The 25,405-nt window shown below is 42.4% G+C and overlaps 3 protein-coding genes across 8 annotated transcripts; 2 read left to right on the forward strand and 1 right to left on the reverse strand.

Moving 5' to 3' along the window:
- Window positions 1–2,569: 2,569 nt before the first annotated feature.
- Window positions 2,570–5,161, reverse strand: tmem186 (transmembrane protein 186). Of its 5 annotated transcripts, none has more exons than XM_061830544.1 (2): window positions 5,012–5,161; window positions 2,570–3,719 (listed from the first exon to the last, which is right to left on the reverse strand). In XM_061830544.1, the coding sequence occupies exons 1-2, from the start codon at window positions 5,159–5,161 to the stop codon at window positions 3,054–3,056; spliced, it is 816 nt and encodes a 271-aa protein (XP_061686528.1). In that variant the 3' UTR covers window positions 2,570–3,053. The 5 variants fall into 5 exon arrangements, with proteins under 5 accessions (XP_061686528.1, XP_061686532.1, XP_061686531.1 ...); XM_061830548.1 differs by lacking the exon at window positions 5,012–5,161 and adding an exon at window positions 4,336–4,422; XM_061830547.1 differs by lacking the exon at window positions 5,012–5,161 and adding an exon at window positions 4,240–4,339.
- Window positions 5,160–12,733, forward strand: gde1 (glycerophosphodiester phosphodiesterase 1). 2 transcript variants are annotated; one of them, XM_061830542.1, is made up of 6 exons: window positions 5,160–5,417; window positions 8,154–8,329; window positions 8,982–9,087; window positions 9,292–9,384; window positions 10,571–10,782; window positions 10,847–12,733. In XM_061830542.1, exons 1-6 carry the CDS (start codon window positions 5,160–5,162, stop codon window positions 11,004–11,006), a joined length of 1,005 nt encoding a protein of 334 aa, XP_061686526.1. In that variant the 3' UTR covers window positions 11,007–12,733. The 2 variants fall into 2 exon arrangements, with proteins under 2 accessions (XP_061686526.1, XP_061686527.1); XM_061830543.1 differs by having other exon boundaries at window positions 10,872–12,733.
- A 3,861-nt stretch (window positions 12,734–16,594) lies between these two features.
- mcrip2 (MAPK regulated corepressor interacting protein 2) lies at window positions 16,595–25,376 on the forward strand. Its single transcript, XM_061829289.1, has 5 exons — window positions 16,595–17,143; window positions 17,234–17,306; window positions 18,016–18,149; window positions 23,020–23,121; window positions 24,936–25,376. Exons 1-5 carry the CDS (start codon window positions 17,083–17,085, stop codon window positions 25,004–25,006), a joined length of 441 nt encoding a protein of 146 aa, XP_061685273.1. The 5' UTR covers window positions 16,595–17,082; the 3' UTR covers window positions 25,007–25,376.
- The last annotated feature ends 29 nt before the right edge of the window (window positions 25,377–25,405 follow it).

Below are 25,405 nucleotides of genomic sequence, written 5' to 3' on the forward strand. Positions count from 1 at the left end.
AAATTAACAGTACTGAAAATAGCAGGCGACAAGAGGTTTGTTCCTCTGTAATGATACATGGTACTTCATTGTGCGTGACTGTTGATTTGAGGCATCATACAAAGACACTTGTTTGGATACATTCATATAGACAGTATATTGCACATAAATGTGCATGATAAATTACTACGATGTAACAAATGGTAGATCCAGCCTCTCATCTACTCCTTTTGGACAGGTAAATTGTCCAAAATTATATTTACTTTTGGATTTTTATTTATCTAATATATCTGGCTTCTTGGATTCAGTGAAAAGAACGACAGGATTAATCATGCCAAAATCTTTTGGACAATTCATAACTCCCAACTTTTGGGGAACTGTTTGGAGACGGTCACTTCCTGTTCCAATAACAGTACACGAATGCACAAAGCAAGATCCATAACGACATGGATGAGTCTGGTGTGGATGAACTTGACTGGCCTGCACAGAGTCCTGACACCAACCTGATAGAACATCTTGGGGATGAAATAGTACTTAGACTGAAAGCCAGGCCTACCTGTCCAACATCACTGTCAATTTTCAATGGGCAAAATTTATATTCTTTCATTCTGGAAGAGGTCACATATTCCATTCTTAAATTTTGAAAAGGTGAAAAATTTCCTAGACAGCCCCCTGAACTTTTAAAGCTGCCATAGCTCTAAAGGTGGACCGCTGCCGCCTCTGATCATATGCGAGTCATGGCAGGTAAGTGAATTCTTTTGAAAATGTAGTATACAGTATTTGTTTAAAATCGATACTTTTTTTCAACCAAAATTATCACTCACTTTGAAATTGATGCCTGCAACACATTCCAAAAAAGTGCATTACATAACCTTTTCTTTGACACCCAAGAAGAATTCGGGGGGGGGGGACTCTACTGAGGAATCTAACTGTTGGAAGTTTTTAAATGGAATTCTTTGACATATTTGCTTGATATAGAGTTTCAATTGGTCAACAGTCCATGGACGCCATTGTCATATTTTGTCACTTCATAATGTACATTTACTTTATTCTCTTGCTGAAGTAAGCAGGGATATCCATTTAAAAGACCTTGCTTGGATGGAAGGAAGGATATGTTGTTTCAAAGCCTGTATATTTTAATAATTAATGGTGATAAGTTACTCATCCCATGGGCACTAACACTCACCCCATTCCATCACACGTCCTGGCTTTTGATCTTTGCCCTGATAATAATCTGGTAGATTTTCTTCCTCTTTAGGATGGATGACACGATGTACGTGATTTTCTAAAAACATAACTCGTCAGGCCACAGCACTTTTCCACTTTGCACCTGTTGATCTCAGATGACCTTGGATCCAAAGAAGCTGGCAATAAATATACATTACATATCTTGCCTTTGCAGTATATTCAATTTAATATCAGTTGAAAAGTTATTTGCAAACCATTGTATTCGGTTTTTAGTTACATTCTAAACAATGTCCAACTTCATTGGAATTGGAGTTTGTATATTCTATTTGGTTTTTGTTTGTGTGTTTTTCTCTGTTCATGTGTTCAAATAAAGAAAGCAGGAACTAAAAAAAAATATATATATATATATTTACTGTATATAAACTGTCCTGGATAGTTAGATAGTTACACCGTGAAATTTGTGGTGAGAGAGTCAACACAAGTGCACCCTTAAATACAGCAACTCCATCTCTGTACATTCTATGGAACACTCCCCTTTCTCCTTCGGGATCTCGCACAAGGTAATACACAAAATAAATGGCATGGCTTCTACCGCCATCTAACGGATCATCTGTTGTATTACCAGCATTATAATGTACCATATAACGAAAACGTGTACTGTATTTGAGACCAATTTTGTTTTGTACAAATTTGCACAATGCATTCCTCCAAAAGGTTATTGCGTTTTATATATGCACATCTACAATCGTTTTTATTTGTGTCCTTGTGGATGCTTAAAACATTTGTTGGTTACATTCTTGATTGTGTTGTCATTATTATTATTATTATTGGGCAGCACTTATACTATGTCAACGAGACTGAACTTAGTCTGAGAGGAGTTACTGAATTGCCACACTAAGGCCCAAGTGAAGTCAACTGGTATATTTGCCTCAAGAGTTTTGAGGATGCAGGTGCAAATCCAACCTTGCCTGCGTGAAGTTTGAATGTTCTGTCTTTGCAAGGGCTTTCTCCAGGTACTTAGTTTTACACCTATAATGAATTGGTCTCCAATAGATTAAAAACATTTACCAGCGAAAAATTATGTAATCAGCACACACAACTCAGTTAACTGTTGTGAACGAACAAGAATCTTGACAAGGGGAGGTGTAAAAACACACATTACAGGCTTCAAAATAAAAATGTGTACTTGCCTAATGGGCATTTTTCACATAGCAAAAGTAAACATGAGTCATAAATTATGAGGCTGGCATATAATGTGAAGTTATTTGAAATTGACCACTTGACCAGAACTCCATGACAATGAGTAAGTAGCCTATGTGGCTACCATTTTTTCATTCACCTTAATCACATCATAGTATTTGTAGAGCATGGACATTTTTTAATATTTGTGTTACAACAAAAATGATTAACATAGCAATTTTATTTGTCAGTAAAATAACACTTCATTCTGTTCAGATTGCGTGTAATACACAACTGCAGAAATACAGTATGCCATTCAGCATGGTTCTGTGAAATTCGACACGACTACAAACAATTCGGTCAAAACTGACTCAGTATGATGTTAGACTTGATACAACTGCTATATTGTACAGGTGTGCCTTAAGGGTGACCACTCCTCACGTCTTGAGTCAGTGGCAGGGCAACATTTACTTGCTTATCTTTGCATAATTCTGTAAGAAGGAATTTTACACTTTTGCTGAATCCATCATGGCAAAAAGCAGTCATTTATTTTTTGAAAAAGACCAAATTAATCTGTATATTTGAATTATCACACTTCAAATCTTGTCATCTGTAGAGAGTAAGGCCAGTACATCAAAGCCCCCTTGAAATGTAAGATTTAGGTGGTTAGCATCATCTACTATCGTCTATATGACACTAAACTAATGTCAACTTAATCTTCCAAAGACTTTCTCAAAACATTGTTTGTCTACCACCTGCCCAAAATGTGTGGAGAAATACAAAGTCTCACGAGTGCTATATCGCTTCAGTTTGAGTATGGTCTCACGTGGAAAGTCCCCAGTGTCCCCAACAGTCAGAACATCTGATACAGGCATGTAGATGTCATGGCGCCTACCCCAGAAAGTCAGGTGAGACACTTTGAGTGTACTGTGGGACGAATCCAGGTACATCATTCCCACAACTCTCCTGAAAAAGTGGCTGGCCGTGTACAACATGACTCCAGCAAACAGAGCTACTCCTGTCGAATAGTTGACGAGAAAGAGGGGGGCATCTCCCATTAGGTACAGAATGTACACAGGCGGCAGGATAATCACAGTTATCCCAGTTTGGAGTAATTTTAGCCTGGACACAGCTCTGAAGAGCTTAATGTGGGGGAGTTTATAAATCAAGTCGTATTTCTGTGTGGACAGGTCAGAGTAACTGATGGAGGCTGTGATTTGGGGAGTAAGGTGTACACGACAGCCATGATGGAGGCTGAAGAGCTTGGATGGAGAAGGCCTCACCCCAAAAGATAACGGAGCTGTGAGCGGACATGGTCCTCTCATGCATGACTGCAGGTGAGACCTTAACCTGCCCAGTAATGCTGAACAGATCTGGTGGGGGAAACAGAAAAATAACTATTACTAAGAATTGTAATTCAAAATGAGTCATTAAATAATCAACTAGTCCAACACAATCACAATGTAACCTACAATACTGACATCATAACATTATGAAAGTATGTCAAATATGTCTTGGCTTTAATTTATTTATGTGACCGTTATTTAAGTCAATGGAGAACGAGAATTCTTTCGTGTAATGCCGACTGGGCTACAAACACTAAAACAACGCAAAATAAAAGCAAGTCAAAAGAAAATCAAGTACAACAAACTGTACAGTGATGTACAGATATTGTTCACTGAATATAAAACATACAGTTGCAGACGAATTCTCCTTGTCTAATGAAAACATACACAGTAAGTAACCCCCTTTACAAAGCGAAAGTAAATCGTCAGACTACCTCATTTCGGATTTGCCTTAAATAAATCTTAAATTTTGCAAAGCATGACTCTCACCAAGCCCGACATCTGAACCCAGTGACAGAATAACAAATCCTGCTTCTAATAAGAACACCTCGTCGCTGTGGTGACGTAATCGTTTAAGGTTGCTTGACGGGGGAAAAAAAGACTAGCAATTTGTCAATTAAAAAAAAAAAACTCTTAAACGAACCCGGAAGTATTTCTTCAAGTTCCTTCATGGCTTTGCAAGTCGCTTGTACGCAATGCGAAAGTTAACTACCGCCATCTCGTGTTTAACATAACACTACACAATCCTTAGAAGATTTCTTATTTGACTTCCAAACCCTGGACTGTACAGTATCAGATGTCACAGCTGTAATTTCATGGAAAATGCGGTTATTCATCAAATTTTTTGGACGTCTATTGCATACATATTCCGTATTTTCCTGTAATATGTTAGGTAACCGTTTCTGTGTGATTTCTGCAGCCTTTTTCAAATGTACTGTGTATAAATTGTACTGTCAACGAGACGGAACTTAGTTTGAGAAGAGTTACTGAAATACCACACAAAAGGCCCAAGTGAAATGAGAAAAGGAGAGCTTTGAAGGGAGAGAAAAGAAGAACTTCTTCGATAGACACACTATACACCCATGTTAAAAACAATATAAATGTTGCCCTTTACTTTTTGCTTATTGTCAAATGACGGGCCAGACTTCATTGCACCCTTTACTATTTTCGGAAACGTGTACCGTCCAAACGGGAAGTTACTTCCGATATCCGTTAAATGTTAAAACCAGGACCCAATGCGACGTATTTAGAAATAATTCTATGAATTCAAATTTTATGTTCCCGCATGACGTTGACTTTTGTCCTACTGGCTTATTTACTGTAGTGCTGAAGTGATTCCACGTACAAGCCGACGTGGGACGACTTCCGGACGTGACGCAAAACAGAGACTGCGGTCGTCGGCGCTTCGATCGAAGACTTTGGCTGCTTTTTCTCCAGCCAGTCGAGCGGAACTGGCAAAGGGACGCCATGCTGCAGCTAGGCGATGATGTCTCCCTTTACTCAGTCGTGTTCGTGGTGGTTCTGCTGGCCACTCGGAGCCCGGTGTGGTCCGGCGTCCTCGCCGGCTGTCTCTACTTGTTCCTGGCCATGTTCCGCTTCCCGCAGCTGCCGGCCAGCCGAGCCCGACAAGTGCTTCACCCGGTCGGATCCGGGAAGGTGTCCGTGGTTGCCCATCGGGGAGGCGGACACGACGCACCGGAAAACACAATAGCGGCCATCCGGCTGGTAAGAGGGCGGTTTGGGCCGCGCGATGAAGACGTCTCCTTATGTTACGTTCCCTCTTTTGTTGTTGATGTTCTGACATGTCACATGTTGTTTGATATAAGGCAGATGCAGCCCGAGCCACGCGTTGTTGTTTTACCCGTTAACAACCAAAATTTACCAATTTTATTTGTGCATTTACTACAAAAATCTGTAGGTTTTTTTTGTTTTTGTTTTTTTTTTTTATAAATATCAGTTCAACAATTTCTAAACACTCGTCATCCCCTGAAAAAAAAAATGTAGCAAAAAACACTTGACACGAATTTAAATGGGAAAAAAATAAACAACGTTTTGTCCCCAAGGACACAGATACACATACGTGACTGGTTCAAATCAAAACTGGAATGACTTACACGGATGGAGAAAATCGGGGTTCCCCCTCTGGTAAGTTAAACAAAACAAAAAAAAAAACACAGTTGGCACAAAAATAATTTTAATCTGACGAAAGTAACAACCATTTTTAAAATATTGTGAAAGTCAGACATTGCTTTTCAATTGTGGCTCCAAAGCACTAGTACAAAAAAAGAAACTCAGAAAGAAGGCCTGGAAAAATGATTGTAGCATCACATATGTCTTCTAACTTATCACTCTGTCTACTACTTTTTCTTTCGGGTTGTCCTGTTAGGGGTCGCCACTGCGTGTTATCTTTTTCCCATCTAAGCCTATCTCGTGCATCCTCTCTAACACCCACTGTCCTCATGTCCTCCATCACAACATCCATCAACCTTGTCTTTGGTCTTCCTCTCGCTCTTTTGCCTGACAGCTCCATCCTCAGCACCCTTCTACCAACATACTCACTCTTTCGCCTCTGAACATGTCCAAACCATCAAAGTCTGCTCTCTCTAACCTTGTCTCCAAAACATCCAACTTTAGCTGTCCCCTTCCATGTGAATCTGAACGACTTACTCACCATATACATGTGTATATCCAGTTGTCCAAGACAAGCGGAAGCGTGTTAACAGTTGAATTTCTTATCGGCGAAAACATCGACTTCGGCGTTAAATATGGGTCCTCTTTGCAAAGTGTCTCTCATCTTTCCACATACCTTCTTTTATTATCACCTTCTAAATGGTATCGGACAAAACTCTGGGCGTCATGCTATAAAACGTATTTTCGCATTGTCGCCAACGACTTAGCATTGCGCAATGCTTTGCTTGACCGGCAGTATGGCCAGTCACATGATTTCGGTGATGTAGGTGCATGAGTTGTATAGGGATCGTGCACCTACGTCATAAAATAACATGATTTTTGTTTACATCGCCATATTGCCAGTCAAACAAAGCATTGTGCAAAGTTAATTCCGTTGAGGCGAAATGAAAATGTCTTATCGCACGACACCCACAGTTTTGTCTTATAGCGTTAAACATTTAGGTGATAATAAACGAAGGTACATGGAAAAATTAGAGACACTTGGCATAGAGGACCCATATTTAATGCCGAAGTCAATGTTTTTGTCGATAAGAAATTGGACTATTAATTCGCTTCCGCTTGTCTTGGAAAACTGGTGAGTAAGTCGTCAAGAGTTACACAAGAGTTTGAAAGCGTAGAAAAGTCTGGATACATAACAAATACTTTGTTGCTGGATCTGTTATCAATCAAGAACAAATCCCACATAGTAGACCCAGTCAGATTTTTTTTCAATACAAATACCAATCTTGAAATGAATGACCCCTGGTTTTACACAAACTCGCATTCATTAACTATGATTGGAAAATAAACTTTAGTGTCCGTACATGTAAGCGTGTTGCTGCCACACGCTTACCTCCGTAAACCTCCCTGTGACAGACGGTTTCTTTTTTTTTTTTTTTTTTTAAATACCCATTGTTCTCAAATGAGTCAACTTGGCATTACAAATATTTCTTGGTAATTTGAGATTCACAGATGGGCATTTATCATCCGGCCAAAGAAATCGCAGACATTTTGCATTGTCTCAGAGCAAAGTACTGGAGTATAAATGATATCATAGAGCGAGAAGAACCCGCTACTCTTATCCGTGCACAATTAATAAGGAGCTTCCCCAAAAGGCTTTGTTCACAAGCGAGGGTTGGGCGAGGTTTACAACTTTTAATTTTGGCATAGTCATAGAATTAGATGTGTTATTAAGTCTGGAGCGTATCCCCTGTCATATATGTGGGTTTAATGTACCTCCCAAAGATGGCTACACATACTGATTATTAGTATAAATTTGAGCATTTCCTGCATGCTATGAGCACATCACCACATGCTGATGTTTTTTTCTTATAGGTGTCTTACACTTTTTTTTTTAATGGTTTAAATCTTTCCCTCGAATTTTGGCATTATGATTTTTTTAGCCCCAGTTCTTTGCGATTTATAGTGAACAGGGCCTTGAAAAAAAATGTGGCTAAATCTTGACTTCAACAGCCATTGTAAAAAAAGGTATACAAATAAAAATTTAACTTGTATAATCTTTTGCTTTTCATGAATTGTTGTGACATCACGTCTTCATAACTGTGACGTCTGTCAATTTTGCAAGCACCGTTCCAATACTCTTCACAATCTGTCAGGTTTTTTTCTTACTGTTAGGCAAACATGCATGCAAATACGCTGATAGCTAAATAAACATCCCTTAACTGTGTTGCAACTAGGTCTGTTGATTTGTGGAGTGATTGATCAAATTGACGTCAGATAGTTTTTTTTTTATTTAAAATTGTTTATTTTATTAATCCTGTCATTCATCAGGCCAGCAAGAACGGGGCGTCCGGAGTGGAACTAGACCTGGAGTTCTCTGCAGACGGAGTCCCAATCCTGATGCACGATGAGAGCGTGGATCGAACCACAAATGGATCAGGCCTCCTCAGTCAAATCAGATATGCTGACCTGAGTAAACTTGATGCAGCCGCTAAACATCGACTCAGGTAAAATAGCAACAGCATCTGCCTTAGCTTAGTTTTAGGCCATGTGCCAATTGCTCTCTTCTTCTACTTGATGGGTGATGTTAGGAATTAAAGAAATAATACACATTATTAAGACAGACCTACATAAAATACACAATTTCTATTTAGGGTAACGTATGCAGCCTATCCCAGCTGCCTTTGGGTGAGAGGCTGGGTACATTTTGTGCTGGCTGTCAGTCAAATGGAGAGCACAAATAGACAAAAAGAGAACATTCTAACTCCAACTTTGATGAGCCTAATGTGTGTTTATGTGATGGGAGGGGGGGGTCGTACCTGGAGAAAACATAGACTCCACACAGGAAGGTGGGAGCTGAGATTCTAACCCGTAACCTCCCCAGTGTGAGTCAGATGTGCTCACCACTAGGTTTCCTCGCTGGCCAAATTCAGACAATTAGATAATTTTCTTCCATTCCAGCATTTAAATTTATGACATTTGATAATGGGTAAATGTGTAGGGCCACAACCAAGTTCATGTTAGTGAAGCTTTAAGGGAGGAAAGTCGAAACTGTGCAAAGTTATCAAAAGAGAGAAGTAGGTTTTCTATGACCAATAAAATGAAAAAAAAAGTCTCTGTTATCACTATTTCTATAACACTAGTGTCGTCCTTTATCAGGGACAAGTTTGCTGGTGAAAAAATCCCAAGACTGGAACAGGCAGTGGAGGAATGCATCAAACTGCAGCTCACCATATACTTTGATGTGAAAGGACATCCAGACGAGGTGCATTCTGCCGAGTCACGTTTACTGCTCTTTTAGCGTGTTCGCTGGCCGTTTTTTGAGTCAGGCCTTTTTTTTTTCTGTTCACTAATGAATGCAAAGTGGCGGGGGTTGTTTGCAAATGCCTACATTCTTGATGTTTGGACAGGTGCACACATAGCACACTCGAAATATGTGTAATAAATACGTGGGGTCCTTCTCTGGCAGGCAGCTGCAGCACTTTCAGCTTTGTACAAGAAGCATCCAGTCCTTTACAACACCAGCATTGTCTGCTCCTTTGAGCCCAAGGTCATCTACAAGGTCAGGAAATGTAAAAATACCTTTGGGTACCTCAAGTGTTGGGCGTTTTCTTTTCTACTGTTTGCGTGTAGTCATTTCTGCAAATATGCCTGTGACCTACACAGCCATATTGAATAAGATAAAAGTACACTCATCAAAGAGTTGGGCAGTTTTGCAGGTCCCATTTTGGTTCAGTTTGTGAATTTTCATGTGACTTGTGAATAATAATTCCCTTGAAACATTACATTGAATTCTGTTCAAGCTTCCACTTTCTTTTCTTGCAAAAACTGATAACGGTGATGACCCATACAAAAATTCATTCATCCTGTCAACACAAACACTAGCTCACATTACAGTGGTACCTTGACTGACGAGATCTTTAGGTTACAAGCCGCCGCTTAGTGTGTGTGTGTGTGTGTGTGTGTGTGTGTGTGTGTGTGTGTGTGTGTGTGTGTGTGTGTGTGTGGTGTGTATATTTGCTTTGTATCGTGAGCCAAAATTTGAGTCACAAGCTTCAGTCATTTTGCCACTCAAGGAAAAGAAGAAGAAAATGGAATGTCCTTGCATGTGAGCAAGGAGAGCTACATTGGCCGATGCACTTTCAGATGTTTATTGACTGGCCAAGGATTCAAACACACAAATAGAAAATGGAAACATTTGCAAGGAGCTGCTATCAGCCACAGCTCATGGCCAGACACTAACCGGCTTGATCATAGCTCAATAGGCCACGCCCCTTCATCCAACACATATATGAAATTACAGTCATTACACGCTTAAAGCCAGTTTTATTTGTAATTAAGTTTTCTCCACATTCACATTCTGGTTAGTTTTTATACAAAGAACTCTTTTTCTTTCTTAAAACTTAGCTTGAATTGATTATTGGAATTTGTGCCCTGCGACTGCTCGGCGACCAGTTCAAGGTGTAGTCCGCCTTTTGGTTAAAGTTATCTGTGATAGCCTCCCGCAGTCCCGCGGCCCTTGTGAGTACAAGCGGCTTGAAAAATAGATGGTTTATTGGAATTTCAATTCATTTCAATTGGGAACAGGAAATTGAGTTACGAGCTAGGTCAAGGAAAACAAACTAATCTCGTTAGTCGGAGTACAACTGTTTCTTTATAGTTGTGATATCTATACTGGGTTTTTTTGTTGCTGTTTTTTTACTATACATGCTTAAAATATTCTCTTCGTTTGTCCAATTCTTAAACAGATGCGTCATACGAACGCACAGGTGCTGACTGCGCTGACCCACAGGCCCTGGAGCCTGAGCCGTTTTGGCGACGGCTCCCCACGTTACCAGTCACTGTGGAAACAAAATTGGCTGACATTAATGGATATCGTGTTGGACTGGGCCCACCATCACTTGCTGTGGAAGCTCTGCGGCATTTCTGCCTTCCTGGTGCAAAAGAACTTTGTCTCGCAGTAAGTTTTTTTGTTTGGTACAGACCCAGTTATCAGCATATCCATAATTCCAATGTAGAAGTAGTTTGTCGTGTCATCCCCCCCCCCAGGGACTATGTGCAGTACTGGAGCCAGAGGGGGGTGGAGGTGATTGCCTGGACCGTAAACAATGGCGTGGAGAAACAACACTACCAGGAGCTTCTGAAAGTCGGCTACATCACAGACAGCCTTGTGGAGGACTGTGACCCTCACTACTGACATTCCGACTTGCACTGAGAGAAAATCACACTAGAACTCCTCTCGTGCCACTTTTTAGTACGTACATGTGTTTATGTACTGTATACACCACTCGGAGAAAGTTAAGAGAAACAGAATCCAGCTATTGAATGCCGTTTCAAGATTAACTTAAAATGCATGAAAACCTTTGCAGGTGAAATTAATTTTACCTTCTCTCAACTTTTGAATGCACACGTACAATTGTTGACTTGCCTCATTATGTTTTTTACATAATTCTTAATATTTCTTTTAAAATTTACGGAGAAGCCCAAACTGAATTATGGATGGGATGGATGCGTCACGCTCGCCTGGCCGCTTCACAACGCACTTTGGGTGGTCGCTAATATGCCGACAGCCCTGCTGATGTTTTCATACATCTCACGTCTGTAAAACGGTGGCTCTCGTTAGTAAATGTAGTGGTATATGTAAGCAGCAAATTGGAAACAGTTGGCCTGAGATTATCAAGCAGAAAGAATTTAATTCAAATGAAAGAAAATCTGCAAGTAAATCTGACCGTTTTGGTTCTTTGAGCACAATTTGCTGTTCTCCAACAAGTAGAAGAATGGCAAAATTCACAACAGCTGTTTCATCCACGAAGGAGCCAATATGCCTTTCTATCTCTCTTCTATTTTGTCTGTGGTAACCTGCTTATGACACTGTCAAGGGCCGGCGAGAGGGAAAAGCGAACAAAGTGCCTGTTTTGGGCCCTCTGAGGAGGAATTGTCTGTCTCTCTTTTTTAAACCCTGTGACGATTTTCTTCAACACAAATGTGAAGTGACCAAAAATCGAATTTTGTTTAGGGGCCTACTAAGGTAAACCCACTTCATTCACAATGGTGAGATACTTAATGATACATTTCTAAGTTGTCTTGGTCTCATGATTTCACAATGTAAACAGCATGGAAAGGAGTGTTGTAATTGAATCAGGAAATGCTTATTTCATAGATCAAACACTAGTTACAGAACAGCAAGTTGTCTAAAAATCTGAATCCATGAATATTAGGGTGTGCAGAAGTTTAGAGGCCAAATTATGTTTACCTGTGAAAGTGTTGTGCAGTTTAGCTTCATCCTGAAATTTCACCTAAAGCTGTAATACCCCTAATCTTGTGTAAGTAGGATCAGAGGCACGTCATCCCAATCAAAGTGGGTTACATTGTGTGTCATGAAGACGCAGTAAGAGGTCTGTCAAGGTCTGCCATGTCACATTCCCTCGCCATGTGGCCAACAAGCAATAAACGTGGCCTAATGTCTGCAATGAAACACTGGCCACATCATCCGAAATCTAAGTTATTAAGCTGGTTAATTTTTTTTTTTTTTACACTTGATATACACAAAAAAAAAACCTTGTGAAGAATACATTTTCCATTGTTTATATGACAGTTTAATATGGAAGTCACCTCAGGACATTGCCTCCAATCAATCATGCAGCTTCATTTGTTATTCTATGGACTCTGATTGTGAAAGATGATAAATGGATGTACGATAGGAACATAAAAGTCTTCTGATTTTACACTGGTACTTTCACTCTTGGCCAGTGCACTCAGGTGAGTGACCCACATAGTAAGAGACAAGCAGACAAGGTGATGATATCAGTCAGGATAAACCTGTCTGGGGAAATTAAATGTATTTGATATTTTTTTTAAATGCCATGGTGAAAGATATTACTGCATGTATATAAATAAATGGTATAATATTCCATTGTGTGATAAGACTTGACTGTATGAAAGTATACGAGTAGTTCAGGTGTCAATTGTCAATGTTATTAGTCAACACGCTGCAGTATTCAAAGAAATCAAGAGTGCCGTGCCGTGTAATGCTTTAAATGGGTGAAAGGTCGGCTCCCGCTTTTAAAAGGTCGCCATATAACTGATCTCTCCAGAGCGGAAAAGAGGCAATGTCAAAATATTGTTTCCCCCGTTCCCCACAAAAATAAAAAGGTTCAATTGGCAAAGGCTCCAGACAACAAAAGCAGAAACGTTTACACCGTCACTGAGTGAGTGGGAACTGAAGCCATACTGCCCGCACCAAATGGATAGGTTTCCAGTTACACCATCTTGTGTGTCATAGAGGTCAAAAAACACAGGTGACAGGTGAAGTGTGAAGTTTTTTTCTAGCGTTAATTTATACGATTGGTCTAAGGGTGGTGGTGACACGAGATGGCGTAATTGGAAACCTATCCATTGAAGCCAGTCTGGGGCTTGTCTCAGCTGACTTTGGGCAGGAGGAAAGGTACACCGTGAACTGGTCGCCAACAAGTCGCAGGGCACGTCCAGACAGACAACCATTCACATTCACACCAACGGGTCATTTTGAGTGTTCACCAAACCTGGCATGTTTTTAGGATGTGGGAGGACACTGCAGCGCCTGGAGAAAAACCACACAGGCAAGGGGAGACCATGCAAAATTCACAGAGGCAAGGCCAGATTTGGACCAGTTAGAAAACATCCAACCATTTTCTGCGCCGCTTATCCTCACAAGTGTCGCGGGAGTCTTCGGGCAGGAGGTAGGGTACACCCTACTGTCCGGGAACCAGTAATCTTAGAGCACAGTGCACTGCCTAAAACTTTATGGAATTCTTAATAACTTCTCGAGCTCGTCACTCACGTTACATGCTACCCCTCTAGCCGCCACTTCTTAATGGCACGTGAAACACACATTATATACAGGATTTCCTAAACAACAATGCTCGCAATTTTCTGCAGGGTGAAATACATTTACAATGCCTTTGAACATTTCATTATGTTTAAGTGTTTTCATGCATGCAAGAGGTGTACACTATATACAGTATATAAAAAGGCTTTTAATGATACCTTTACTTAGGATTTTAATTTGTTCCATAATTACATGACATGCCGTCAATCGTTGCAGCACTCAACAACAAAAAACACTACCAACATATTTTTAGAAGTTTTTACATAAATAAAAAATAACTGTTTATCACATAAAAACATGAGAATGGATAGAAAAAATGTATACCTGAAAAGCATAACTATGTACAGTAGCAGTTCTTTTCAAACTTTTCACACAAAGTACCACTTGAAAAAAAAATAATGGATTCTTCCTCCACGATGACCTAATTTAAAAAGCACGAGCAGAGAAGGCCCAAGTCTTCAACAAAAACGAGCTGTTTTTTATTACTAAAAAGTACATTTTATTTATTTTGTCAGACATTGTAGTGTAGTTGGAAAATGACCACTGTCGACAGGAAAATTCCAAAAGTTATTTAAATGATGATTCAATTGAAATGTCAAAAGTTAATTAAAAAATGTAAAGTAGCTACGTAAATAATGGAAAATGTGTTGGATTTAAGGGTTAAATACAGTTGCACTGTACTTAACTTCACTATTAGTAGTGTACATTCAAGTGACTGTGATAGCACACACAAGCTTTAATTCGGTGATTCTTTCTTCGAGCACACTTTGAGGACCACTATTGTATGTCACTTGTGTGTTGGACATGCGCCTTTCAGGGTCCCCGCTTAATGAGAGAACTCACTCAGGGCGTGAATAGTGGCTCACAGCAGCAGATGCTGGTGAGTGTTTTCATTTTGTGTTTGTCTTGTCTGCCCTGTTCAAAACAACTGAAAGTGCACTGTCTAAAAAGTGTATGGTAAGTTTGTTTGGACATACCAAAAGTCATCCGACCGACACTGTACTGTAATTGACCCCTCCGTACAGGGCACTTAACCACGCCTCCTGAAGTGACGTCACGCCACGTGCGCTGACGTAAGACAAACAGTAAAAAATGGCAAATACAATACAATACATTCTGAACTGAGACAGACTCCATGCTTCTGATTTCATTCAAATCAACGATATATTATAGATTGGAAATACAATACATTCTGAACTGAGACAGACTCCATGCTTCTGATTTCATTCAAATCAACAATATATTATAGATTCTAAATACAATACATTCTTAACTGAGAGAGACGCCATGCTTCTGATTTCATTCAATCATTCACACGTAGCAAACACAGTCTGGTTAAGCTTCGGCCGCGAGCCAGCAAGAAATCAATACGTTTGCGCAGTCCGATCATCGCGAAATATCACTCAACAAAGAATAAGTGTGTCAATCGTTCACACGTAGCAATGTTATGCTAGCGGAGAACGTCTCATTTATACGAGACGTGTATTAAAAATCAAATTTATGGCATATCTTCGTGCAAACAGTGTTGGAAATTTTATTTTCTAAATCATCATAAACTTAAGTTAGTAATCTGACTCCAATTTGTGACCTTACCCAACTGCCACTCATCCAACAATTCGCCCGCTCGTTCTGCAATAGAAAGGTATCAGGTAGCCGGCATTTTCACACACGAGTGGATTTATTCCTTCAACACACACCTGGGTCTCGGGTCCCTCTCATAACAACCCTGTACGTCTCTGTTCCCTCAGCCGACGTACTCTACATCCGAGTTTCCCAGAACAATTTTTAAAGTACAATCTACTGATTCACTATTGGTTCTGTGTCTCCTTCAGGTATCCTTGGCGCTCTCTCTCATTGGTCTCCTTTAGTCCGCCGGATGTTGGCCCGACATCTCCCCTGCAGACTCGCGTGCTGGCTCCTCCTGGTGGTGGTTTCCTGACAGTAGTTTTTCCACCAACTGCCTCTGAGTCCTGTCGTCTCCGCATCTTCCTTGCAGTTAGCACCGTCTGTTCTAAAACATTCCATTCTTGCACCACATATCCTGTTTCGTTCCACCAGTCACACGCTCAGCACTTTAGAGTCTCACACTTTCATACACAGGATGTAGCAACATCTAATGAACTACTTTAAGCTCAAACTCTTATATTCCTTTAACAGTCTGGTTAAGCTTCGGCCGCGAGCCGGCAAGAAAGCGACACGTTTGTGCAGTCCGAACATCGCTAAATATCGCTCAACAAAGAATAAGTGTGTCAATCGTTCACACGTAGCAATGTTATGCTAGCGGAGAACGTCTCATTCATTTATACGAGACGTGTATTAAAAATCTAATTTAGGGCATATATTCGTGCAAACACAGTCTGGTAAAGCTTCGGCCGCGAGCCAGCAAGAAATCAATACGTTTGCGCAGTCCGATCATCGCTAAATATCGCTCAACAAAGAATAAGTGTGTCAATCGTTCACACGCAGCAGTGTTATGCTAGCGAAGAACTTCAAATTCATTTACACGAGACATGTATTGAAAATCAAATATAGGGCATACCTTCGTGCAAACATATGTGTTCCGGTTGATATTAGATTTAATTTTTCGTACTGGGTCTTCGGTTTTGGAAAGGGTACGAATCGAACTCCATCAACTAGCCTTTCAGGATGCCTGTCATCACTATTACAAAGTCCGTGACTACACCTCTTAACCATATTTTTTGTTAAATAACCCAAATGCGCGATAAAACGCTAACTAAACCTATACTGGACCATGCAATGTTGTCAGAGAAAATGGCGGGAGCAAAAACGGGCTTTGGTCTAATGCAGATCTCTGGCCTCTGATTGGTCAGTGACGCGGATTGCGCAATATCCACAGAGGGGTCAATTGGCCTCCTTGTCAAATTATTTTGAAAATCCCAAACCGGAGGCGGCGGCCGTCCCACCGGCTGCCTTGACGCCGAGGGAAACACGATCGCGTTCGGTGCAGTTGTGGTGGAAATAAAGTGAGTCGCGTCCTTGTGCTTGTAGCCGGCTGTGCTCCAGCGGGACGGAGGAGGTTTACTGCCCGCTTTGTGACTCACTGGCCCCGGAAACAGTAGCTAGTAGTCTCCGGTCGGTGCGCCCGGAGACAGGTGAGTCGCCGGCATGCGGAGCGGCTCTCTCCTTGGATGACCTACACGGCGCGGCCAGAACACCTCTCCGCGTATTCAGGAGCAGCGGGAGGTTCTGTGTTCACTCTCCCACGGACGGACGCACTTGGGGCCGACTTACAGAGCGGCCGACCAGCCTCACGTTTGCCCACTGCGGCCGCGAGCGAGCAGAGCGAGAGAGGAGTGGGGCGCAAGGGAAGCGGAGGGGAGGGGGGCTGGTGTTGGTGAAGTTTGAGTGGACCCTGGAGCCGGGTCTAATCCCATGATGTACACCATCAGCAGAGGGCCCAGCAAACTGGTGACACAACGGAGGACGACGACAGGTGAGCGGCACCTCCGCAACTGGGTGATGCAATGTTACGTCACGTCTCCTCGGCCAACTCGTCCTTCTTGTCTGTCCCGATTTACTCAAGGAGGTCCCGCGCAGCAGATCGAGAGTAAATTCGGCGAGCTCAAGTTCAAGCCGACGACGTGGCTTACGTCAAAGTAAGTTCTTAGTTTTCGTCGTCGTGTTTGGGCCCAAATGACCCTGCACGTCCAAGTGCGTCACACTTTTTTCCCCCTCCTGCCTGGTTCCTCACAAATAGACTTATTCATTGCGAAATAGAGTACGGGCCTCTTTCATTGAAAACATCAGAAGTTGGTGGTTGTGACAATGGCAACAGTTTAAATAAGTTAATTCTACCCACTGCCATCTCGTGGAGAAACACTTTATTGTTCCGCTTGCCACTACAGGTCGCTAATGTAGCTAACATGAACAAAGATGCATTAGTTGATCAAATTTGGATCATTTCCCAAGCCGCACTTCATCTCTCAGTGCAAATGATCAGAATAATCACTGTAAAGTGAGTAGCTATGAAACTAAGTATTAAACTGAAGCAATACCACACATGGGTAGTCACATTAAAAATATATATATATTGGTTATAGACAGTTTTGCTATCATGTCAAACAGTTTCATCCTGATGCAAATTGTGCATTTAACTGATTTAAAATGGAACGTTATATTTTCATGAATTATTGGCATTCAGTGAGTCATAAAGGAACTGAGTACACTTTCAATTCTTTTTCTTCCTTGAAATACAGCGACAACAGAAATTGGAAGGATGTGAAGTGCCACTTTCAACAAAGTTAAACTCTTGTTTTGAGGTTACTCATGGGACTAATAACCCCCGTTTCTCAACTCGACCCTTAGCACTCCATCCCCGAAGATCGTCTTCAACCGCCTCAATGGGAAACGTTACCATACTCCGTCAACGCCGAAGCTCGATAGCCCGGCAGAGGGATTCACTCCTGCGCACGAAGAGAACGTCAAATTTGTGTATGAAGGTGAGGGATGGCATTATGCATAATAGTGGAACATTTTTTGTCAAAAACAATGAACATAATGTTTAGAAATTTATACATGCCACACCTTGACAGTCAGCAGATTAGAGGTGGGGTGCCTCCTCTAAACTGGTCCGTGGTTCAAAAAGTGTTGGGGCCCACTTGTCATCATTCGCGGTGAGCTGGAGCCTTTGCCAGTTGACGTTTGTGAACCACCGTATGAAGGAAAAGAAGGCGAGGCTTGATTTACGAGTTGTTTCTCTCGTTTTCTTTGTGTAACGTCACGCGTTCCCCTCAACAATTATTCTTGAATTAGTGCCGAACCTTCGCAAGTCCCGACCGAGTACGACAATCACTACTTTAGTGTCCTCAAACAACCTTCCTTCAGTCTTGGTGTCTCGGTGCACGTCGAAGGCTTTTAGGACTGCTAGTCCGGTGTAGCCTAGCTCACCACCGAACAGAGACACGTTTGTGCAGTCAGATCATCGCAAAATATCGCTCGACACAGATCAAGTGTGACAATCATTCACACGTAGCTATGTTATGCAAGCGAAGAATTCCTAATTCATTTATATGAGACATGTATTGAAAATCAAATATAGGACTTACCTTCGTGCAAACATATCTGTTCCGGTTGATGGGATTCAGTTGATCATGCGGTCTTCCTCAAAGTTTTATCCATCAAAGACATTTTTCGTACTCTGTCTTCTGTTCCGGTTGATTTTAGATGGATTCAGTTGATGATGCGGTCTGCCACAAAGTTTGATCCATCAAAGACATTTTTCGTACTGGGTCTTCGGTTTTGGAAAGGGTACGAATTGAACTCCACCAACTAGCCTTTCAGGATACCTGTCGTCACTATTATAAAGTCCGTGACTACACCTCTTAACCATATCTATTGTTAAAGAACCCAAATACGCGATAAAACGGCAACAGAAGCTATGCTGGACCATCCAGCCAGCGTTGTCTGAGATCTGAGTCTGAGATTATGCAGATCTCTGGCCTCTGATTGGTCAGTGACGCGGATTGCGCAATTTCTACGGAGGGGTCAATTGACTTTGGGTTTCAGGTGGGAACATTTGGGACTCGTCACCAGCCAATTGCAGGGCACAGAGGGACAACTATTCACACCTCTGGACAGACAATTAAGTCTTTAATGAACATACATTTGAATGAGGGACGGGGGGGGACCTTCACACAATGCAAAATCCACACAAGACCCAGACCATATGTCGTAATTTTTTTGTCAGTTTCAAACCGAAATGAAGTGCACGTTAACACGGACAAACAAGGTGCAATTGATCAAAAGCCTGTTCATTAAGATGACTTGTTCGCTAATACTTGCTGGGAAAGAGTTCGGTATGCTAGGTGGAAGCTTGCCTGATATTATGTAGCTAATTTACTTGATTATGCAAAGAATGTCACCACAAACAGGAAGGAATGACCGTCCAAGCAGTTTTGATCACAGATTAATCAGCACCCACAAATTTGAGGAATGCAAATCTTGACATTGAACAATAGAAACCCAGAAAAAAATGTGTGTTTTGGGGGGGCGGGGGGTTGCATAGAGAATTAAAAAAAAAAAAAAAAAAGCTTAGCCAACATATGCATGCATTGGCTGGGACAGCCTATTGTAAATGAATAAATTGGAGAAGTGGGACACAGCCGATGATCATCTCGGGAGGACTTGGGTTGACTTTCGTTGGGGTGGGGGTTTGTGATATTGCAAGATTTGGTATTGACACACTATTTTTAACCATTAAAATCGATACATCATAAAATCTAAAAAATTCCATAATGTTCAAGACTTTTTTTTGTGCCATTTCCTTTGGAATATGAGTTCCTTAAAAAACCATGAAAGGTATTTGGGCTACATTAGGTACATTAAAGTTTTGTTGACCTGTTGTGTAAATATAGCAAATGTTCGTTATCCCTTTCACAGTTTTACCGCAAAAAAGACCTACTCTTTTTTTATATCATTGCCTTTGTTTAAATTCCAGTAAGTGTCATCGTCACTCACTGGAAAAAGATCCTGGGTGAGGGACCGGACAAAGCCTGGCTACATAAAACCCTATGACAAGTGCAAAAAAAATTGATCTAGATTTTACTTGCTCAGACGCGGTTCATCGGGACGCCTTCTGGAGCAAGGCCTGGAGGTGGGGTTCAAAGGCGAGCACGTGGTGGCTGGGCCAGCATCCATGAGCACAGTCCAAATGGGTAACGTGGGTCCCCCTTTCCATGGGCATATCACCTGTGGGAAGGTGCATAGGGGTTGGGTGGAGTGTGTGCTGGGCGGTGGCCGAAGAAAGGAAGGGACGCTGGCTCTAGGGACATGGAATGTCACCCCTCTGGCAGGGAAGGATCCCGGGCTGGAAAAGATATAGTCAGGATCCTTTCCACGCACTGCTTGGGCTCTGGTACCGGTCCTCTTGGGAGGCGTTGGACTGTCTTCCCCTCTGGAGGCGCCAAACAGGTGTTCTGCTGGGGTACTTCAATGCTTACGTGGGCAATGACAGTGAGACCTTGAAGGGCATGATAGGGAAGAACGGCGGCAGTGATCAAAACCTGAGCAGTGTTCTGTTGCTGGACTTCTGTGCTCATCACGGGCTGTCCATCATGAACACCATGTTTGGGTTACATGTGCACTAGGACACCCTTGGTCGCAGTTCGATGATCGACTTTGTGATCGTGTCATCGGACTCGCAACCACATGTCTTGGACGTTTGGGTTAACTGATCACCACCTGATGGTGAGTTGGCTACAATGGTGGGGGAAGATGCCGGTACGACCTGGCAGGCACAAATGTATCGTGAGGGTCTGCTGGGAATATCTGTCGGAATTCCAAGTCAGGAGTTTCAACTCCCACCTCCAAAAGAACCTTACTAAATTCCAGGTGATGCGAAGGACGTTGAGTCCAAGTGGACCATGTTCTGTCCCTCCATTGCTGAGGTGGTAGACTGGAGCTGTAGTCATAAGGTGTGGTTAGTGCCTGTCATGACGGCAATCCCCAAACCCGTTGGTGGACACCTACGGCGAGGGATGCTGTCAAGCTGAAGGAGGAGTCCTATCGAGCATTTTTGGCCTGTGGGACTCAGCTGATGTGTACCGGCTGGCCAAGCGGAATGTAGCTTTGGTAGTCGCTAAAGCAAAAACCAGGACATGGCAAGATTTAGTGAAGCCATGGAGAAAGAGTTCCAGATTGCTTCGGGGAAATTCTGGTCCACCATCTGACATCTCATGAGCGGGTAGCTTTGCACCATCAATAGAGTGTATAGTGAGGATGGGGCGCTGCTGATCTTGACTCGCAACATTGTGATTTGGTTGGGAGAATACTTTGAAGACCTCGTCAATTCCACCGGCAGACCTTCCCATAAGGAAGCAGAGTCTGGGTTCTCTGATGCAGTCTCTCTCATCTCTGGGGTTGAGATCACGGAGTTGGTTTAAAAGCTCCTCGGTGACAAGGCCCTGGGGGTGGATGATAATCACCCGGAGTTCCTCAATGCTAGATATTGCGGGGCTGTTTTGGTTGGCGCACTTCTGCAACATTGCATGGACATTGAGGACAGTCCTTCAGGATTGGCAGACAGGGGTGGGGGGTCTCACTTTTTAAGCAGGGGGACTGTAGGGTTACAGGGCTACAGGGGGATCACACTCCTCAGCCTCCCTGGAAAGGTCTATTCAGCGGTGCTGGAGAGGAAGCTACATCAGGAAGTTGAATCTCAGATGCAGGAGAAGTGTGGTTTTCGTCTTTGCTGTGGAACAGTGGACCAGCTCTTCATCCTTGACAGGGTCCTCGAGGGTGCATGACAGTTCACCCAACCAGTTTACATATGTTTTGTGGACTTGGAAAAGGCATTCAGCCTTGTCTCTCAGGGAGTCCTGTGCTTTCGGCGTGTGGGCTACTGAACCCCCCGATACAAGCTGTTTATTTCCTGTACAACCAGTGTCAAGAATTTTGTCCCAATTGCCAGCGATAATTCAGGCTCGTTTCCGGCGAGTCAGACTCCACCAAGGCTTCCCTTTGTCACCGATTATGTTCATAAGTTTTATGGACAGAATTTCAAGGTACAGGCGTGGAAGTGGTTCCTTGGGAGCATGGGGTACTGAGCCCCCTGATATGGGCTCTTTGGTCCCTGTACGACCGCTGTCAAGAGTTTGGTCCGCATTGCTGGCACTAAGTCGGACTTGTTTCCAATGAGAGTTGGACTCCGCCAAGGCTGCCCGTTGTCAACCGATTTTGTTCACAACTTTATTGGACAGAATTCCTAGGCGCAGCTGAAGCGTAGAGGGTGTCCGGTTTGGTGGCCTCAGTATCTGTGCTTTTTGGAGATGATGTAGTTCTGTTGGCTTCATCAAGCCATGATTTCCAGCGCTCACTGGTGTGGTGTGCAGTCGAGTGTGAAGTGAGTGACTGGGGAAAGGCCAGTCCGAGTATCCTTGCAAAAGCTACTGCCCCCGCGACCCGACCTTGGATAATCGGTAGAAGGGTTATGGATGGATAAGTGTTGTCGTAATTTGCTTTTTGAGTTAGCTAAAGTAATAAATGGCCAGTTGCACTTTGAAAACAAATTTTAACTAAGGCTGAGGATGACTAAAATATTCACCCAAAATGTATTTTCAATCACCAGTGTATTAAAAACACTTGCTTGAACTGATACTTGCTTTTGTTAGTCTTTGAATGAAGGTTGAACAATTCTGTGCAGCCCAAACCTTGAAGCTTATCTCCGTGTGAAAATGAAAAAGCTTTCACTCACAGCTGACACTGATACGCACGAGTCACCTGGGAAACGGACCACATTAAGACCCGTGTGGTCAGAATTTCCCAGTTCAAACCAGTATGTGTTTTTCATAATGACCTCTGTGTTTCCACCAGCGTGGCGGGAAGTGGAGCAGAAGCTGGGAGAGGATGGGGAGTCGAGGGGCAGCTGGGGGCCTGTTCAGTACAAAGAGAAGACCCCCAATGCTGTCATGAAGAGTAAGCGCCAGACTTCATTCAATGCAATGTTATGTCATGAGACGTGTGTACTTCAGTTGTTTAAGCACAATTTTGACCCCCATTTTGAAACTGTTAAGTTTATTTGCGATCCCAATTTGCCTTGGCACTTCTTTCGTGAATGTTATTGCATACTGTGCTTTGGCTCATTGAAAAGAGGCTTTGAAAAAGTAGCACAAGTGAGCATTATTATAGAATATATAATTCTATCATTATGGCCATTCATTTACGATTTGGGAACTCTTTTTCGTAATTGAATTTACTGTTCAACTTTTTTGCTTTGTTTTGGGATACGTAGTATTTCTTTTGCGATCAGGGCTCTGTCCTTCCTGTGTGGAGTTGAGATGTTCTCCCTGTCCCTGTGCGAGTTTTTTTTTTCCAGTTCCTCCTGTTTCCTCTCAGATTACAAAAACATGCACGGTAGATGAACTGAAGATTCTCAAAAGCCAAATGGTCTTTTGATGTGGATGCGAGCGTTCCCTGCCATTAGAAGGCAACCAGTCCAGGATTGACCTCACACCTTTTTGCCCATAGTCAACTGGCTGATAAGACTCCTGGACACCTGTGACCCTATTTAAGTGGTAGAAGCTGGATGAATGAAATTCAGAAACATGTGGTCATATATTTTAGAGCGCCAGTTCGGATTGATGGGTTGTAGTACCATTTGTTTCTTTGGAAAGCACTTGACAGCCTGTTTGAATCAGTTTATTGGTGCGGGCAGAGATCTTTACACAAATTGTGAAAAATCCATTCATTCATCCATCTAGTTTTCCTGTACAGTGAGGCTAGAACTTATCCCAGATGACTTTGGGCAAGAGACCTGGTCCTCAGCCAATCGCAGCACATTAACAACCAATCACTCCCAGTCAGTCTGATATTAACATAAACACGTGAATCTAGGAGGAATAAAATCCATCCATCCATTTTCTGAGCCACGTATCCTCACAAGGGTCGTGGGAGTGCCAGAGCTTATCCCAGCAAAATTGTGGCAGGATGTGGGCTACACCCTGAACTGGTTTCCAGCCAATCGCAGAGCATATATAGATCACTATTTGCACTCACATTCACACCTACGGACAATTTTGTCATCAATTAAATCTACCATGCATGTTTTTGGGATGTGGGTGGAAACCGTAGTGCCCGGAGAAAACCCACGCAGGAACAGGGAGAACATGCAAATTCCACACCTGCGAGCCCGGGATTTGGAGCCCAGTCTTCAGAAGTCTGAACAGACGCTCTAACCAGTCATCCATTGTGCCGCGAGGGGTAAAAATCTTACAATAAATCCACACAGGAAGTCCCTAGCTATGATTTTGAAGGCCAAATCTCAGATCTGCGAAGCACACAACCACTTAGCGTGTCATGCTGCAGCATGTTAGTGTGCCTTGACAGATTATCAGGTACGCCGCAGGAAAGAGCCCATTTGCCAGCAATTTTTGACAAAAAGGCAGAATTAAAAGCTCGTCCTCTTGATGGTACAAGGTACAAACAAACTGCGTACCTGTTACCATTCATACAACAGTATAATAACTTAGTGTTTACAAAACATTTAACACAAAGCAAGTTTAGACCAGATCATTATCTAGATATTTACATATTTTGACGTAGTGTCCCATTTGTTTTTTTTTTTTGTTTTTTTTAATATGAGGCAAAATAGCTTAAGAGTGTGCACTAGACTAGACCATCATTCTACCTCGGTGCGAAATCTTAGTTGAAAACACTACTTAGTTTGCTTTATACATAGAGATTCCATGGAACAAAAGTTGCCACTTCACCTCATCTTTGTTTCCATGTAGACTTTGTTCCCATTGATCTGGAGGAGTGGTGGGCGCAGCGCTTCCTTGCCAACATTGCAGGCCTGTCTTGATTGCATTGAAGAGTTGAAACACGACAGGAAGAAACGTGTCGAGGCTCCTTCAGCAATGCACCGCCAGGGTTCAAAGGAAAATCACGTCCGGCTTCGGGATGCTCAGTGGGAAGCATTGGCCACCATTTGGTGCTTAATCTGAAATCTGAAGTTTCATGCTGCTTTAAGGAGAACTGAACGCTCCGAACAGCCAAGATGTGATGTGTTGCTGCAAAATGGCCGCTCTCTTTACTTGAATGACCTCTTTGTTTTTGTGTTAAAAAGAGCTTCCCTTTTTCCTCACCTGTGCTCTATGTACTTAACTCGTCTTTGGGTTTTAATCTACCAAAGAGCATAAGTAAAATGGTTTTCAAAACATTCTCAATTTTCATTTGTGTCCTTGTGCAAGTTCTTTGAAGG

The sequence above is a fragment of the Syngnathoides biaculeatus genome, chromosome 9 (assembly GCF_019802595.1).
Source record: "Syngnathoides biaculeatus isolate LvHL_M chromosome 9, ASM1980259v1, whole genome shotgun sequence".
NCBI classification, from domain to species: domain Eukaryota; kingdom Metazoa; phylum Chordata; class Actinopteri; order Syngnathiformes; family Syngnathidae; genus Syngnathoides; species Syngnathoides biaculeatus.